An 18,815-nucleotide genomic window follows, 5' to 3' on the forward strand; every position below is an offset into this window, starting at 1 on the left:
GTACATAAGCCTTTGGAAGGGGGAGCCCATTATCCTTGTGTAATTACCTCCAGGACTCAGACCATTGATGGGTCAGTTCTAGACCTTTCCCCGGTCTTCCCATGGAAGAACAAAAGCAATACCATTTCTGGAAAATTCCACAAAGCTTTATTAAACCCTGTAGGCCATCTTCCCCTTACACATTTGCATTGGTAATACTGCACAAACTGAAGCATTTTTCAACAAGCAATGTGTTTTGCCAAGTTGTTTTTGGTTGACTCAGCTTTTCAACAATAGCATGCAGTGCTAACTCTGAGCCTTGTTTGAACATTCTGGGAGAAGTCACATTTTAAAGCTTTTACAATAAATGCTACGTGATAGTCTGCATCGTCTTCACCAGCTTCAGGAGTTGGTCTCTGTTGAAAGAAACACAAGTAGTTTAGTATCTAGCAATACAACAGCTGGCAGATACTAATACAGATTAAATTACAGCCCATTGTATCCAAAAGGCACCTCTAAAAGGTGAAGAGGTAGGCAAAAAAAGCCCTGAAACATACATACACATCTTACCCATCCTGGACTGCTGGCTTACTCTCCAGGTGATTTCCACCAAGCGATGCTGTATCCAGCAATGCACACCTAAGTCAGTGTCTCCTTCCAGCCCTCATCTGTGACACAAAAATCAAATGTAATTCTTGCACTGGCAGCAAATACAGCATTCTGTCACTGTAAGTAGGTATAAGGCACTCTACCTTGATGAGATCAAAAGGATCCAAGTAGTCTCAAAATCCAAGGACAAAGCTGTTTCCTTCATTACCTCCCGGTGGAAATACTGAATTTTTTAACATTAAAGAGAGAAGTGCCAAACTGTCTGTGAAAGGAGATGTGAGAAACAAGAACTCCTGGTGTCAGAGAGGAGAGCAACTGCTGCAGTGGGCCAAATACTGCCACTCCAGATGGGAACAACCTGACCCAACGGACTGTCTGTCTCCTGAGGTCTTGACTCTGCTCCAACTCAGTGATCTGGCCAAGGCCAAACACGCTGAGCTCAGGAGGAATCTGTCTGTCAGCACAGACACCCAGAACAGCATTGTCCTGCCAGCGTGAAGAGTCTGAAGAACATCACAGCTTTGCAAGATTCACTGCTACAAACCAATTGCCTCAGCCACAAGCACCACTGTTTCCTGGCTGCTTGGGAGCAAGCCTAGAAAGCCACCTCTGTCAGAGTATTGTGAATAAGGATGCAGTAGGAAAGCACGGTGGAGACGCAAGCAGAATCAAGAAGCACTGAGGACCTTCATGTACTCATGAAGGGTCTGGTTCTGCGACTGCTTTATGGTGGTCACACAGGCTCAGGGAAGTTATGGAAAAGGAGAGAGGAAGGAAAAGTTATTGCCCTTTTTAGTAGCAGCCTGCACGTCAGTTATCTTGAAGCCAAACCTCAGCTTCACACAGCTGGTCTCTCAGACCAGAACATGCATTGCACCCCAAGAAAGTCCAGAAAGCACAGCACTTGCTTCGGGACACCAGGGGTGTAGAGTAATCCCCCAAGTGATCAAAGACATTTGTTTCTTGCCTTTATTCCCTCCTTTAGACCCTGAAAAATATGGGAACAGCATGTGACTTGAGAAGAGGAACCTGGAAAGGCAGATGCACAGAACTGCCTTTGTCACCATCCACCAGCCAGCACAAGGATGACCACACATTGTATCTTGACCTGCTCACTGGCAAAGAACAACTGGTTGATATTGCAGTCAGAAACCAATGCTAGTGTGACCTTAAATCTTTCAGCTCTTACCCCTCCATGTACTCGAAACACCAAATACCAGGGTACATGTGCCACAGGCACCTTCCACACTCACCTATTCATGTGCCTCTATAATTCCCTGGCCTTTGTTATACCTACTCTGGCCAGTTACTATGCTCAACATATTTGTTGTCTTGCTCCATGGGGACTAAATATGCCGATCACACACTGACGTTCACTGTCATGTTCAAGAGCATCTAAACATTTAAAATTGATTCATGTTATACATTTTTATAAAACATTAGTGCCACAGTTCAGGGTTTGCTCAGAGCAAGTGTCTTTCTGCCATCTGCTCCTTGCAGGAAAGGAACAAGCCTGTGTCTGCCAGTAATCTCCCAGCTGCCAGTATGCGGTGCAGCTGGCCCCCATGCAGACCCTGGCAAGCAAACAGGAGAAACTTTAAGCCCTTAAGATACAGCTCCCATCAGGTCTGTGATTATTTGAATTTGTTACCGCTGCAGAGACAAAACATCCTAACATTTATACCTTTTATCCAGATTCATACCCAATGTGAGACAAGCTAAAGCCTTTTATTCAGGTAAAGCACCAGTCTAACCACTGACTGCAAAGTTGGAACACAGCTACAGAACAAAACCCAACAACAAACAGAAGTCACAAAGCTCAGCAACTCAGAAAGACTACATACGCTTTCTGGCAAGAGCAAGAGGCAGGAGAGTTGGACAGGAGACCCCTGTGTGCAATGGATGTTCTGTACCATGGAACAATCACAGATTCCCCATGCCTAAGTGACAGAAATCTTCAAACATACGGCTTTCTGTGTCTCAGCAGCCCAGCAGAATTAGGGGTAACTTAGCAGCTCTCAAAGACCAAAGAAAGACCTCTCATTTTCCTTCATCAGGATTAAAGGCCAAAAAAATTGTTTTTATATATTTGCTTAAGACCAGAAAGAATCATTATTAACCTTTTGAATAACCTCTTTGCACATACAGGCTGATTCATTTTTCCTTTGGAAGCAGTTGTTAAAATAACTCATTGTAATATTAAAAACACCTTTTTTTTAAAAAAAAACAAAACTGAAGGATTTGCTGATGGGAATAATGACAAATCATAAAGGCAGGGTTGGTACAGCAGTGTCACAGGAGATCAAAGGAGCCAGCCTACCGTCGTAATATACCGGGAATGGAACTCCGGAGCATCCTTCAGGAACGTCAGGCCAGGATGCGTTTCCACTACATCCTGCAAGACAAGACCAAATAAAATGAAATAGATTTTCTTCTCCTTTTAAAGTTTAGAAGTTACTCTGTTTACAAACCAATACTTTTGCTTACTTTTGAAACTGTATTTGCAGCATTTACAATAAAACTGAAATGACATCTTTTTATCTATAAAGTGAGCCTTCTAGAATTATAAGTATAATACATTTTCTGGGCAATACGCACCTGTTGGGCCATTTTGATTTACTTAAGGACAGAAAAACAAAGGAAAAGAGTTAGTGAGTAGATGAAAACTCATTTTCACTGAATGAGAAAAAAAATTAGTTAGTTGACCATGCAACTATCTCCTCTCCAAGAATTTTTTTCCTCCATTCATTGAAGAAATTAACATTTATTAGAGCTAGGTGTCAGAAACAAACATTCCTTGAAAGGTTGAGAAAGTTGCCTTTTATGTCCTCCACAACAACGAAAGCTCCTGTGAGCCCCAGAATGTATACAGATATGATCAGTGTTTTTTGAAAATTTACTTGAACTAACTGTGGAGATGCCTCTTTCTCAAGATCAGCTTTTTGTAAGCCAAAAACTGGTTCACAATGCCAAATCTGCCAAGAAATGCGTGACCAAAAATGCAGAGAAACTGCTCAGATCTTGAATGAATCAGCTCAGATCCTGTATGAATCAATGTTTGTGTAATTTCTACATGTCTGACTCCTCTACCCTTAAAAAAAAACCCAACTAAGATGTGTTCAAAGTTTTGCTTTGTCTATACCATGATATGGCAAAGGGATAGAGCAGACACAGTGCCCTCAGGGGTGTGACATGACCAGATTCTGCCCACTCTACTTGATGTCTAATATGATGGTGTAATAAGGTGTATTATTGCTAGTTTCTGGTTGACTAACAAACAAGATTGTACATGCCTTTGATTGCACCAGTAGCTTAAAAGCAGAGCTGCTATCAATGAGGAAAGGCAGTGTGCCCAGAGGAGAAAAGATGAAAAGGAACATGAGAAAATTTATCGATCACAATCCCAGTTTTGTTTGAGACTCGGAAACATCCAGTACAGACACAAGTCTTTCCCCAACAAAGCATCTCCACAGAGGTCTTGCACAGAGGGCAACACAGTGAGAAATCTAGAGATATGCAGAAAAAAATCAGAAAAAGTATCAACAGATGATCAGAGGAGCAGGTGGACCTGATTTATAGAGAAACTATAAAGAAACCCTAAACCTACCTAGAGCCTGACAAACCACTGACAAACCAGCCACAAATAATTATAAGAATGTGATACTTTGATTGTTAAAAATATCATGTGTGAATAAAAGGAAAAGAAAGCAATGAAATCAGGATGCACAGACTTAGCCTGAGTATAAGGAGAAAAAAAAAAAAAAAAAAAAAAATCAGTAGTGAGACATGCACTAGCAGTTTTAGAGGCATATACAGAATGATCGGAACTGCAAAATTTTTCTGCAAAGACTTCCATGTGACCTGGTAGTCCTGCTAGGCAAATTCAGTTATAATTGTCTTGTCAAGCAACTTTTACAACTTTTCTGATAAGCTTTTATGCGTGCTTGAGTATCGACAGCGCCATGTATTTTTCCCAATAACCACCTAGAGAAATGGGGCAAATTTCAGCCTGGTTACCAGGCACCGATAAATACGAATCCTAACAAGAGGCAAGAGACTAAATAAAGCTTTGACAATCCTCAGCAACTTTAGCAAGATACGTAGCTGGTTGGTACTTATGCAAAATAGTCCACTTAAAACACTAACTTTTATTCCACTCCAAAATAACCCCCACCCAGGTGCTCTTCAAACCAAAGGTCTGCAGGTCCTTGGTAAACATTTAAATATATGAAAATAAAGATATTCCAAAATAAACATAGCGCTCTCCCTATCCACTCACTGCTGAGCTGTTGCAGGTACCTGAAGCAGCGGGATGAAGTCCTCCTGTTCTAGGTAGTCACAGCTAGGCTTCGCTAAAAGGTACGTGAATCTGGATGCATCATCATGGCAGTTACGTAGGATTCTACGAGAGAGAAGAAGAGTTACTCCATCCACTTTGTACCTCACAGGACAATCACAAACTACAGATGGATTATAGATGGATCTCTACGCAAATGCACAGAGCATGGGGAACAAACAGGAGTAGCTAGAGATGTGTGCACGCCTCCAAGGCTACGATCTCATTGGCATCATAGAAACTTGGTGGGATGACTCTTATGGCTGGAGTGTTGGCATGGAAGGCTACAGGCTCTTCAGGAGAGACAAGCAAGGGAAACAAGGAGGCGGTGTTGCCTTATATGTCAAGGAGCAGCTAGAATGCATGGAGCTCAGCCTAGAGATGGATAAAGCGCCAACTGAGAGCCTATGGGTCACGATTAAAGGGAAATCGGGAGCAGGGGACATTACAGTGGGGGTCTGCTATAGGCCACCCGACAAAGACCAAGTGGATGAAGCCCTCTATAGACAGATAGGGGCAGCATCACGTTCACAGACCCTGGTTCTCATGGGTGACTTCAACCACCCCGACATCTGTTGAAAGGGTAACACAGCCAGGCATAAGCAATCCAGGAGGTTCTTGGATTGCATTGAGGACAACTTCCTCCTCCAAGTGGTTGAAGAGCCAACGAGGAGAGGAGCTATGCTGGACCTTGTTCTTACCAAAAAGGAGGGGCTGGTATACAGTGTCAAACTCAAGGGTAGCCTGGGCTGTAATGACCACGAAATGGTCGAGTTCGAGATCCTCGAGGCAGCGAGGAAGGTGCGCAGCAGGCTGACCACCCTTGACTTTGGGAGAGCCGACTTTGGCCTCTTGAAGAATCTGCTTGGTATGGTACCACGGGATGAAGTGCTGGAGGGAAGGGGGGTCCAAGAAAGTTGGTTAATATTCAAGGACCACCTCCTCCAAGCTCAGGAGCAATGCATCCCTACAAAGAGGAAGGCAGGCAGAAAAGCCAGGAGGCCTACATGGATGAACAAGGAGCTCCTGGACATGACCAAAAGGAAAAAGGAGGCCTATAGGGAGTGGAAACAGGGGTAGGTAGCCTGGGAGGAATACAGAGGAATCATTCAAGCAGCCAGGGATCGGGTTAGACAAGCTAAAGCCCAGATAGAACTAAATCTGGCCAGGGACATTAAGGCAAACAAAAAAATCCTTCTTTAAGTATGTCAGCGAGAAAAGAAAGACTAGGGAAACTGTGGGCCCCCTGCAGAAGGAAATGCAAGAACTGGTTACCCGGGACAGAGACAGAGCTGAGGTACTCAATGACTTTTTTGCCCGTCTTCACTGTCAAGGACTGCAGCCGCACTGCCCATGACGCAGAATGCAAAGGCGAGGATTGGGAAAATGGAGAACCGCCCACTGTAGGTGAAGATCAAGTGCGAGACCACCTGAGGAATCTGAAGGGGCACAAGTCCATGGGACCTGATGAGATACATCCACAGGTCCCAAGGGAACTGGCAGATCAAGTCACTAGGCCACTAGCCACCATATTTGAGAAATCGTGGCGGTCTGGTGAGGTTTCTGCCGACTGGAAAAGGGGAAACGTAACCCCTATTTTCAAAAAGAGAAACAAGGAAGACCCAGGGAACTACAGGCCAGTCAGTCTCACCTCTGTGCCTGGCAAGATCATGGAGCAGATCCGCCTGGAAACTCTGCTGAGGCACATAGAAAACAAGGAGGTGATTGGTGACAGCCAGCATGGCTTCACCAAGGACAAGTCATGCCTGACAAATTTGGTGGCCTTCTACGAAGGGGTTACAGCGGCAGTGGACAAGGGAAGACCAACTGATGTAATCTACTTGGACTTGTGCAAAGCATTTGACACTGTCCCACATGATATCCTGGTCTGTAAATTGAAGAGATGTGGATTCGACAAATGGACCACTCGGTGGATAAAGAACTGGCTGGATGGTCACACTCAAAGAGTAGCCGTCAACAGCTCAATGTCCAAGTGGAGAGCAGTGACGAGTGGCTTTCCTCAGGTGTTGGTATTGGGGCCTGTACTGTTCAACATCTTTGTTGGCGACATGGACAGTGGGGTCGAGTGCAGCCTCAGAAAGTTTGCCAATGATACCAAGCTCTTTGGCGAGATAGACACACTGGAGGGGAGGAATGCCATCCAGAGGGATGGACAGGCTGGAGAGGTGGGCCCAAGCCAACCTCATGCAGTTCAACAAGGCCAAGTGCAAGGTCTTACATCTGGGTCGGGGCAATCCCAAGCACAAATACAGGCTGGGCGGGGAATGGCTGGAGAGCAGCCCTGAGGAGAAGGACCTGGGGGTGCTGATGGACGAGAAGCTCAGCATGAACCAGCAATGTGCGATCGCAGCCCAGAAGGCCAACCGTATCCTGGGCTGCATCAGAAGGGTTGTCATCATGTCAAAGGAGGTGATTCTGCCCCTCTACTCCACTCTCGTGAGACCCCACCTGGAGTACTGCATCCAGCTCTGGAGTCCCCAACATGTGTCCAGAGGAGAGCCATGAGGATGATCCGAGGGCTGGAGCACCTCTCCTATGAGGAGAGGCTCAAAGAGTTGGGGCTGTTCAGCCTGGAGAAGAGAAGGCTCTGGGGAGGATCTTATTGCGGCCTTCCAGTCCCTAAAGAGGGCCTACAGGAGAGCTGGGGAAAGACTTTTCACTGGGGCATGTAGCGATAGGATGAGGGATAATGGCTTTAAACTAGAAGAGGGCAGGTTCAGATTGAACATTAGGAAGTTTTTTCACTGTGAGGGTGGTGAGGCACTGGCACAGGTTGCCCAGAGGGGTTGTTGAGGCCCCATCCCTGGAGGTGTTCAAGGCCAGGCTGGACGTGGCCTTGGGCAACCTGGTCTAGTGAGAGGTGTCCCTGCCCATGGCAGGGGGGTTGGAACTCTATGATCTTCAAGGTCCTTTCCAACCTAAACCATTCTTTGATTCTGTGATTATGAAGCACCTTATCACATTATGCAACACTGAATTATGCAAAGTTGACCTCAGACTCATTGACCTCAGCACGCATTTTCTTCAGTAAGGTAGTTCCACCCAGTGGAGCTTTTTTTCATGTTAACACTGCTGTGGTAAATAAGGTTTCTTTCTGAAGACTGTTCTTGCTTTGATTTCACAGCATCATTTAAGTAATCTGACTTTTCAAAATGCTGCATGCTTACTGATCTCATTTGAAGTCAATAGGATCAACCTAATAGAACGCCATAACAGATGTGCTCTCCAATTTAATCCTTTACTATATTTCAGTATTTGAGGATATTGCCAAACTACAGTGACTAAGTTTTCAACCAGAAAAATCACTGCTCTGAAGGGAAAAGAGCATCTCTTGTTAATTATGGCACACTCAGCTGCTGTGCACTGAAGTCACGGAGAACAGCTTCATGAAAGAATTAGTAGGACTGAGTATTTAGAGAAGCGTGTAAACTCATTCTTTAGGTTGACAGTTTGCATCTGACACCGATTCTTGTCTCTGCTTTCTTCTAATACAAAATTCTACACTACTAAAGTGTATCACAATTACTTAATTCACTCCAAACAGAAATACTTGTGAAAACAGAAACTCCATGACATTTACCAAATTCCTACTGAATACCTGGCAGAGAAAAGAACACTCAGATATATCAAACACTAAGTTGTTCGTATAGTATAAGAGAAACAATAAGTGACTCAGAAAATTACCCTGTATCCTTTAACTGTGAAAATATAAACGCACAGCTAATTATTTACAATGACTGATTATTTACCCTCCTTCTCTCCTGAAAGTGTATAAGCTTCTATTGAAATATAGTACTGAAAGGCCTATAGTTTTCCTGCAGAGATCACACTGTCACCAGCTTGCCGCTAATTCTGGCCTCATCACTCTTTACCAAAAGCAGACTTTAAAATAAAGGTGTTGTTTTTTTTTTAAATAAGTTTTCCCAGAAAAACAAAACAACAACAACAACAAAGAGAAATGATTTAGAGGCTGACAAGCAATCCTGTTAGCTGTACATTCATATCATGCTGTCAATTAACAGGTACATTCTAAATCACCTGCAGAAAACAGGTGCTAATGTTTTAGCTTAAAAAAAATAAAAATAATCAGACACAAAGATGAATCCCAAATACATGTTTTAGCAAAAAACTAAGATCTGATTTTCAAAAGTATGCTATACCCAGCAAATCCTATTGACCTGAAATAAGATCAGTGAGTATATAGCATTTTGAAAAGTCAGGTTAGCTACTAAGATGCTTAAAAATAAGCTTCAGCAATTAAAGATAACTGTTTGAAAATTATGGCTGTGTTCAGATTGCTGCTAGTCTAACTTTACCAGGAACTCTACATCTATTCTATCTTGTTTGCAAAAAAAAAATTTGCTACTGTCAGAGGGGAAGAGGAGGGAAACAAACATTTCAAAAAGAGCAATTAAAGTGAAAAAAGCATACAAAACTTGGCTTGGAAATGGTGTGGTTAAAAGAATACAGAAGAGGGGCATGACCACAGTGTGCAAATATCTGAAGGATGTGAAAGTCAGAGGAGTGAAAATATGTGGTATCATACATGAGGGACTAATTAGGACTAATTGGAAGAACCTAAGGAAGGAAAAAATGTTGCCTGTGTCAAGAAAAACTTACTAGCACAGTCACCCCCTAACATTTTTGCAATTTTGCCAGGGTAACTAGAAGCTGTTTTGACAATATTATCGCAGGAAATACTTTGGGAACTTGGAGTTAAGGGTTATTTTAAGAATCTGAAGAGCAATCATTAAGTCAAAGTTAGAACTCTCTCTGGATAGGAGATGGAGATGATGTTCAGGTGTTTCACAAAGTAGACTAAAGCTTGAATCACTCTAGAGGGAAAAAGATTAGGCAAGAGAGCAAGTCTGTTCTATCTCACGCCTCTGACTCCAAGCACAATATTTCTAGAGCTCTCAATTTCAAAAACAAGCCTTGACAGTGGTACGTGGAAGTGACTGTCAAAACCCACAGATTTATTATACAGCGTGCTGGAGGAAGGTAATAACTATTAAAGCTGGCAGAGTATCCACTTGTATGATGCTTCTTTATTTTACATTCCTTCTTCCTGTCCTGTAACATTATCACATGCCTCCTCTCCCCGTTCCCAAAAGGCACTCACTTAGTGCACTAGTGTAGCAGCAATAAGACCTCAGATAAATATATCCAAAATCCACTCATATCTATCAGCTAGCTCATGAAAGGCTGACATATTTCTAGAAGGCACGTTAATTTCTTTTATATGCCAACCAGACCAAAATGTCTTATCATCTATACAATGCCTTCAAAGTTTGCTGATGCAGCACAGAAACAAGTGTTCAGGGAGTTTTGGGGAAGAGAACTTAAGCTGATGGAGACTTTTAAGCCATTTATTTTCTTTTAAATAAGGGACAATGATTTGAAAAGTCTGGTGGAAGGAGAGGAAAAAAAAAAAAAAAAAAGGCAAGAGAGGCTTCTAGGGTAGGCTTTTCTCTTTTTCCAGAAAGAATTTTGCATTTGCTGTACTCACTTTCTCCACATAGATACAAACGAGTGTACAGATACACATCCTGTCCTTTCTCCTCCTGATGCATTGAACATAGGTGCTTTCCAGTAGAGTGGGCAGCCACATATCTGTAATGAAACACCGGAACAAAGAGGAGTATTAAAGGAGTCACAAGAAGAGCCTGCTTGTTTACATACCGAATTCACCATTGAGACCTTTACATAAGGGGAATAAAGCAGTAATGGCACACAGATTACTCAAAAAAAGCTATTTACTGTATGCCACGGTTCAGAATCCTCCAATAGCCTTCTACTTTGTCTTTTTAAATAGCTGAGAAATATGTCCTGTCAGGCTAGGAACAGGACCAGAGACTACCACGCTCTGTCTTTGAGCTGTTTAGTAAGACTCCCTGCAAAGCAAAGTGGAGAGAGACAGGCACCTCCTTCCAGACCACTCAAACCAGCTACTTCACTGACCTACCTCAGAAAAGGATGAACCTTTATACATGGGCTGCCTTCTTCTCATTAACAGCAAGGGAACCTCAACTCTAAGTATAGACAATTAATGATTAAATGCCTGAAGATGAAGTGATTCCCATCCTGTAGCTTTCAGCCCAATACCTTCTATCCAGAACAGTCCATTTTCCCAACACTCCTAGATCACAGCAGGGTAATCAAAAATGAAAGCACAAACGGAGAGGCTGATTCCAGCGAAAGGACTCCCTGAACACAACTTTTTAAGTAGCCTCTGCAGAGGCTGCTAGCTTTCAGTATGGTAATCAATGAAAGCTCAAGCATTTTGTACTTTCTAATGCCTCAGAAAAGCAGGCCCGAAAACGGCTTCAAACGTTCAGCAGCTGACACCTTCAAGAAACCTCCTCTTTACCATAAAGATCTTTCCAGCCACCGTCATGACTCCAGCCAAGGTATCAGAACATCTGCAAAACACAGGCCTGGGAGGGAAAGCAGCTGATTCAGGCCAGGCACAGGCAAGGAGGACATTGCATCAAATGGAAGGAAGAATATTTTGAAGAAGTAGTTGAGGCATCACTTCTGCTCTTCTCACAAAGCAAGACTATCCAGCAAGTCCATTCTCGGCTTTTTATCTGGGCCAGCATGTTTCTTTGGGAACCTCAATCAGCATAAGGACTGCTTTCAGATTTAGCCATCCCTGTGTCAAGTGACTGTGCTTCTACAGGTGTTTAGCTACTCTGAGGAAAGAGTATTTACTTTCTACTGTTTTCTTTGTGTAGCTGGTTCTCTTGCATCTATTTCAGAGCCCCAAACCTGGTATCATTATCAGCAATCCCATGGAACAGAAGCAAGCCTTACAACAGCTAAATGGCACAGAGCACATCCACACAGAGACAAACGCAGAGACTAGACAAAGGCAGAGGTCTCTTCTACACCACCCTCCTGCTTTTCCCAGTTTGAACATGACAGGCCACACACAGTTGCCCATCTTGTCATAAGATCAGTTTCAAACCTTTCTTTGGTCAAGCAAAGAAGTTTTTCTGTTTATGTTTTCAGAGATGGTTTACAAAAAATGCCACTCAATTTCTCTGAAAACAAACAAACAAACAACCTAGTCTCTCCTTTCAGAAAGATCCTCCTTTTTGGAAAACAAGTGCTCCTCTTGGGCAGAACATCATGGCTCAATCTACCAAAGATGCATTCAGGGTAAACCAAACATATGAGATACGTCTGACAACTGCTAGTTTTAGATCAGCATTACTAAAAAACATGGTTGAAGGAGAGGAAAATAGAACCACCCATCTGCATCGTGCTCCCACACAAGTGCTGTGTTTTGTTCCCTGAAGCCAGGAACTCATTAGCAGACTAACTCCTCCGAGTCTGCTGACACCTGCATTATGGATACTGAACATATGCATCTCAGTGGCTGAGGGCTGACTAAGCATTTCTCTCCTCTATGTCCAAGGAAGCATAAGCTGAAAACTGCTTTCTCGAGCAACATTGCAGCAGCATACGTAGACCGTGTCCAGATTACTGGCACAAAGAGGGTAGCTGGTACTACCTGAAGCCACAGAGGCAGACTAAGTTTCTGCTGTCTCCTGAGCATAACCATAGAGGAACACAAAATCAAAAGTACAATTTGTATTTGGTAAGAAATCTGAAAGAACCATTTTGCAAATCAAAGCAAGAAACAGCATACACATCAGATGTGACAAACAGCAAACTGAGCTCCTCTTTGTTTACTATTTTTTGCTATCTAAACAAAACCACTCAGAGCAGAAGAATATTGGTTCTTTTTTCACTAAAAATGAGGACAGCTGTGAGATACTTTATTAGGTTTAGTTTCAGTCTTTCTCTCCAAAAAAAAACAACCCGAAAAACCTAAAGAATAGTTACCTTAGCAATTCTCCCCATTTCACAGATGTTTGCTTTCTCATCTTCAAACTCTGTAAAGGCTTCTTCAATCCTGGCAATGATTTCTTCGTGATTAGTGCAGACATTTGGAAGTCCTTTAGGGAAGTAGAAACGTGGAATGTTTATCGACAAAGGGGTACTGCTGGTGGCTTTATTCACAGGCAGAAGAGTGCAAGGGGTAACTGCGGAGTTCAAAGGGACTGGGGATGAAGTTCCATGTTTCTTCTCTTGTTTACTTTGAACCTGAAAATATAATGAATAACAAATACTTTTTAACAGGATAGCATATAGAGCAGGAGAAAATAGTTTGTGATTAGGAAAAAAATTTAAACCTATCAACAATTAAATTACAGCGCAGGGATAAAAATGCATGTCTTAAGTAGCCCATGATTTTTTTTTTCTGCACTATCAAAAACTGCAAGTTTAGGATGTGTCACATCTGCTTTTATGTACTTTCTGTGCATTTTATGTATGTAGCTGTGGATTACGATACACTATTGAACCACAAGAGAACACACTCTGCAATTCAGCAATACCATAGAACAAGAACAATGCTATTTCTTCGCATACTGGTCACTGTGTTGTCATCCTGCACCATAAGCGGCAAAGCATCAAAGTCTAGTCTTTAGTATTTCCCCTTCGAACTAGAACACCCACTCACAAACGTCTGCCTCATGTATGAGCAAGCTTACATTCATAACATTGACATTTTCCATCCCCTGGGAACATAATTTGTTTTGCCAAAGTATCGCTTCACAGATAAATTAAGAAAAGACTTGCAAGACTGTCTTCTAAATTTCAGGAAGCCTTTTATTCTATGCCCAACTTGAGCAGTCCAAGACCTGATCTTGTTCAAGGTACTAAGTACTGGCAAATCAGTTTTTACATAAGGAATTAAGAGCAGCCAGTACAGTTTGTCATTAGGCACCCACGTGATACAGCACAGAGTTAGTGCAAAATGCAAAAAGTCTGTTTACAACCCCAGTTGAAAGAGTCCTTTTGCAGGTGAAGCACCCAAAGGTTTCACTGAATCAGCACCTACACAGTTTGCTGAAAACCAAGGAGAAAACCGGAAATTGAAACTAGGCCTTCCACATACTTGTTTGAAGGTGGTTGTTTCTCCTGTGCCTACCACCCCTTTTGTCATTAGCTCTACCATCCTACCATTCTTCTCCTGTCTGTAATAAACATACAGCCGATATGATGATCCCCACTAGATCCCTTTCTAACAGACCTCTAGAATCTTCTAGCTCTAGCCGTACATCAGTACATTTCATAAAAGGCAGCATTTGTACTTAAGTACTTAATGAGATCATAAAATAAGTAATTTTTCAGACATAGGAGGAAATATGTTTTTAAACTCTGGAAAGTAGTTACAGTATAAGCAGCAGAATTCAGATGCTAGAATGCCAAAGGATGACAAATTCCCTACTCCCCCATGAATACACACTTTCTTGGGAAAAGGCGACAGGCTTGCCTATTGCACAACTGTTTGAATGCAAGAGTTGTTATTAATGTAACAGCATATGTGATAAGAGGCTAATAAGGCAACAGTCAAGTAAATACAGCTGCAACTTTCAATTTGTTTATCCTAAAACAATTTTGTTTTGAAATAGAATAAAGTAGCCAAGTCAGAGTTCACTAAATACAGAAGAATGAAGAATGTATATGATGAACTGACTAATCTCTCTGCCTTATTATTTTCAAGAAACTTGGAGCTTTTTTCTTAACATATACTGGACACTCCAACTTGCCATTGGTTTGCTCTCAGGAAGATGAAGTGAGAATTGTAAAAGCTTTCTTACGCCCTGTTTTTTTTGCATTTAGAATACTTTAACCCATTCTTCAGAGACCTATAAAATGAGGGATGGAAGGATTTTCCTCCACTTCACTGCCCTTTCTTTAAATGGGGAGGACCTCTTCCTTCTTCCAAACGCTGTCCCATTTCAGAAGCAGGAACACATGCTTGCACATCCATGCCATCCCAACCATACTTTTGTACTGCTCTGTACAGAACACATTAATCCGGAGCTTGGGTTCAGTTAAGTCCCCCTCTCCTGCATCTTGCAACAAAGGAACTGCTGAAGATCACTTTCAGCCTTCAGGTTTAAGTGCATCAGTTCTAGTATTCAGAGTCAATATGGTCCTCAATATAGCTCTCAACCTTTGGAGAACAAGCCTGAATCCCACCTTCCACCCTTTCTTGACTTTTCCTGCTCTCCCACATACTGCACATCTTTGTGTCTGATCCCAAATGATGCTGGAGCCCAAAGTGGGCCAGGAAAGAGGGTCAAAGCATCTGAGGCTCAAAATGTTACTGGGGCTGAAGAGGGAAGCATCAGCCTTGGTTACTCTGTCCCACAGTATGACAATGTAGGTAGGGGACCCGAAATGGTGGCAGGTGTGAAGCTTGGGGGGGAAGTTGGTCACCCACTTTAGGAGCAGCAGCTCAATGGGTTAATAGAAGATCACCCCTCTCTTGGCTTCCTTTTGCTCTTTACTAAGCAGAGTAACAAAAGCAAAACGCGGACAGGTTGAATGTGCCTGGGAAGGGAGCACATGGCCCCAGCGTGACCACGGCTGCACATTAGAGGTAGACAAAGATCCACTCCCACAGCTGCCTGCTTCAGTAAGGGAGGCTAAGCAAGAGGGGTGAATAGAGCTCCCCCAGGCAGGCCTTCTCAAGAAGTCTCCAACTGATTGGGAAATAGCAGGTTAGTGAATCGGACCTTTGTGCATCAGTCAAGCTAGTAATCTGGCTTGGAGGACTCCTTATGCACATCACTGCTTCTGCTTCTAAGGATCTGCCTCCCACCCTATCTGCCCTGCCTAGCTAGTGGCATTTCCAGCCACGACCCAACTCTACTCAGTAGTTCTCACTTTCTGGATTCCAGCAGAGGGGAAATCCCTGCTGGTCTCTCACAGCACCATATTCATACAAACAATGCAAAACTGGAACAGACAATGAGGTGCCAACTCCAGCTACTTGACTTCTATAATAGGACTTAACATCAGTTTGCCTTGAAGACCCACTTCTCAGAGACAGGTTTATTGCTCAGTAATCTCTTCAATGCACACATGCACTCCTAGCTGTCAGGACTGTGAGGAACTAGAAGAAATGACTCAAATTTAACAAAAAGGTCCACAAACCAAACCAACTTACTGTTCTCTCAAATTATACCGATTCTTCACTTTAACGATATATCCCCTTCCATTACAGTACATGATAATGATAAAATTGGATTATGTTTTTTCTTGGAAGGCAAAGAAGCATCCCCAAAGTAGATCACCAGAGCAGCACTGTGCCATTTTCCTCCTCTTTTGCATACCACATACATCCCGATACGGCACAAGGGTCATGCTGATCATCCTCTTGACAAAAGTGATCCACTTTGCCCTGGCCTCCACCTTCTGAAAAGCAGAGCAATTCATTTTCCTCCGGGTACTGCCAAAGTCAGTAACACTTGGTACCAGCTCACAATCAGACACAGGTCAGGACCCCAGAATCTACATTAATTTCCTGACCCACAACCACACCACAAGCCAGAAGGTTAGACTTCTATAGGAGAAACACAGGGAATGCTGCTGAGCTTCAAAGTAGGGAACCAGTTCAGACATAGGTTTGCAGCTGACCACAGCAAGACTGCATCACTAACTCCTGTCCAGTCCAAGGCAAACAAGGTGGAAGCATTGCTCATGGGTGGCTTCTTTTCAGAAGCTTCTACTTCAGGAATAGAAAGAAATTTTTTGAACTTTGTCATCTTCCTTCTCATGTAAGAAATCAACTGTCTACAACAACACATAGAAAACAACAAGCAGCAACTAGCTCTTGAGGATTCTGTTCCCTAGAACAATCTTGCAAGCTAATACTCTAGGATGGGTATAACCAGATGTCAACCACTATGGAGACAGCAGGGAGTTAATTACAACTATTTGTGAGAAAATAAAGTGATATGAACAGAATTTCTGTGGGAATTCCTTGGAAAAAGCAGTTTCTTATTGCAAAAAGTTAACCTTAAATGCTGTTTGCTTAGTGGAACACATTTATCCAACAGGGATGTGCATTTTCAGAAAGGACAACTAAGAAAGGAAACTACAAATACTACAATAAACCTTTTAGCTTTGTTACCAGTACCTAACTTTTTTTTTTTGCTAAAGAGGAAGATGAGACTAAAGTCCATTTTTAAATACTGCTCTATAACTTAGCATAATTTACCATAACTAAAATAATCTGCCTATCCACTATATCACCTTTTGACAGTCATACAATTCATTTATGGATAGACTAAAATAGTGACATCTGCATTATAAATAAACCAGGCAGAAGTACAGCCTCATTGCAGCTACATAAAGCACAGAGACTAAACCTGTTATCCAGGCCTGTCTCTCAGGGACTCGCCAGTCCCAGCAGAAAACTCCATGGAAGGAAGCAGTATCACGTCAAGTGCTCAAATACTTTCTACTCCTTCCTCCTGGCCCCAATATCCAACAGGACCCTAGATAATAAATTTACCAGTTTCTTGTTTTTTTCCAAATGGGATTCTGTAATCCTCTTTTCTAGGGTACAGTGACTCAGCCTGGTTCTTTGCAGTCCACACTGCTGACTTAATGTCTCCTTCCATTTTTTACAGTTCCTGTCTTACCAAAGTCTGATGGTAACTGGACACAAGCCATCCTCAAAGATCATCAGTTGTCCAGAGCCGATTTGTATCTTTCAACCAAGGCTTTCTCTTCCTTTCCTTCCCTGAAGCCCTTTCCCATCATTGTATGTTTCTGCTGACTCTTTTTTGCCACCACCAAGGGGAGTAAGAACAGCAGAGGTTCATCTGCACATGGCTCCCAACAGCATGAAGAGGAGAGGCTCTGAGAAAATGCATTTCTAGAGAGAATCTTTTCAACTATAAATTGTAAACTCACCAGCAGAAACAAAGTTCAATCACAGCAAAACACAAATGAAAAACTCTATCCAAGCAACACAGAATCACAAAAGGATTTAGGTGGGAACAGACACAGGGCTGGCTCTAAGGTTAGATCAAGTTCCCTACTGCCTTATCCGGTTGAGTTTTGAAAACACAGACTTCGCATGCCTCCACTGACAAATGTGCCTATAGATCTTACACACGCCTTTTCTGCAACTGATATACTTCAGCCCACATTCCAAATTCTTCCCTGAAAACTCCATGGAGAAAACAACCAGTGTGCATCCATATAAATTCAAACAGAAGGACAACAGTGGGCATAAACCCCCACTCCTCACAGAAACCCCACTGCAGTTCTCCTCTGTCCTGATTTGCAGATGACACTTACCTAGGGGGATGGCTGGCATGATGAAAGGCAGAACCTCAGGTGCGAGACACCTTGTCAAACTGTTCAACTACTTCCATGAGAAAAGGTGCCAAGTTCTCTATCTGTGCACAGCAACCCCAAGCATCAGTTCAGTACGGGAATCCACTCTCTGAGCAAGAGCCCTGCTGAAAAGGACATGGGGGCGATTGTGTGCTCCAGGCTGAACATGAGCCTGCAGCATTGTCTTATTACAAACAAGGCAAATGATGTACTAGAGTGCATTAGGAATAGGGCCAGCAGAACATGGGAAGTTATCTCCTCTGCCTGACACTAGTGAGGCTGTATCTGGATTACTGCGACCAGTTTTGGGCATTCATTTCAAAAGGAATGGGGAGAGACCATACAGAGATCTACAGAAGGGAAATCAGATAGCCAGGGTCAGGAACTTGTGGCAGGAGAGACTGAGAGGCTGGGCCTGTTTAGCCAGACAAAGAGGAAGCTAAGGGGTGGGCTAATCACAGCCTACAGCTATTTGAAGCACAGTTACAGAGATGGCAGAGCCAAACTCTACAGTGGTACATGGTGTAAGAGAGGCAACAGCCATAAACTGCATCTCAGGAAGGCTGGGCTGGACAGCAGGAGGATGAATTTAACAGCCTGCAAGAGGTCACTGGAAAGGCATGGGAGGGATCCTTATCCTTGGGGAATTTTC

General features: G+C 42.9%; 1 protein-coding gene and 1 long non-coding RNA gene across 3 annotated transcripts in view; both read right to left on the reverse strand.

Moving 5' to 3' along the window:
* The window catches only part of PPP2R3A (protein phosphatase 2 regulatory subunit B''alpha), a 46,141-nt gene that overhangs the window by 16,223 nt on the left and 11,103 nt on the right, over positions 1-18,815 (reverse strand). For both annotated transcript variants that reach the window (XM_082487411.1, XM_082487412.1), the window contains exons 2-5: positions 12,800-13,060; positions 10,455-10,558; positions 4,888-4,990; positions 2,909-2,983 (exon numbers count right to left, since the gene is read on the reverse strand). In XM_082487411.1, coding sequence (XP_082343537.1) covers positions 2,909-2,983; positions 4,888-4,990; positions 10,455-10,558; positions 12,800-13,060 — 543 coding nt within the window. The remainder of the gene's footprint in view (positions 1-2,908; positions 2,984-4,887; positions 4,991-10,454; positions 10,559-12,799; positions 13,061-18,815) is intronic.
* LOC309675186 lies at positions 160-2,890 on the reverse strand. The gene is made up of 3 exons (XR_014269463.1): positions 732-2,890; positions 550-647; positions 160-395 (listed from the first exon to the last, which is right to left on the reverse strand). It is a non-coding gene; the product is annotated as an uncharacterized lncRNA (long non-coding RNA).

This window comes from Vanellus vanellus (genome assembly GCF_965231255.1).
Source record: "Vanellus vanellus genome assembly, chromosome: 8".
In the NCBI taxonomy this organism is placed as follows: domain Eukaryota; kingdom Metazoa; phylum Chordata; class Aves; order Charadriiformes; family Charadriidae; genus Vanellus; species Vanellus vanellus.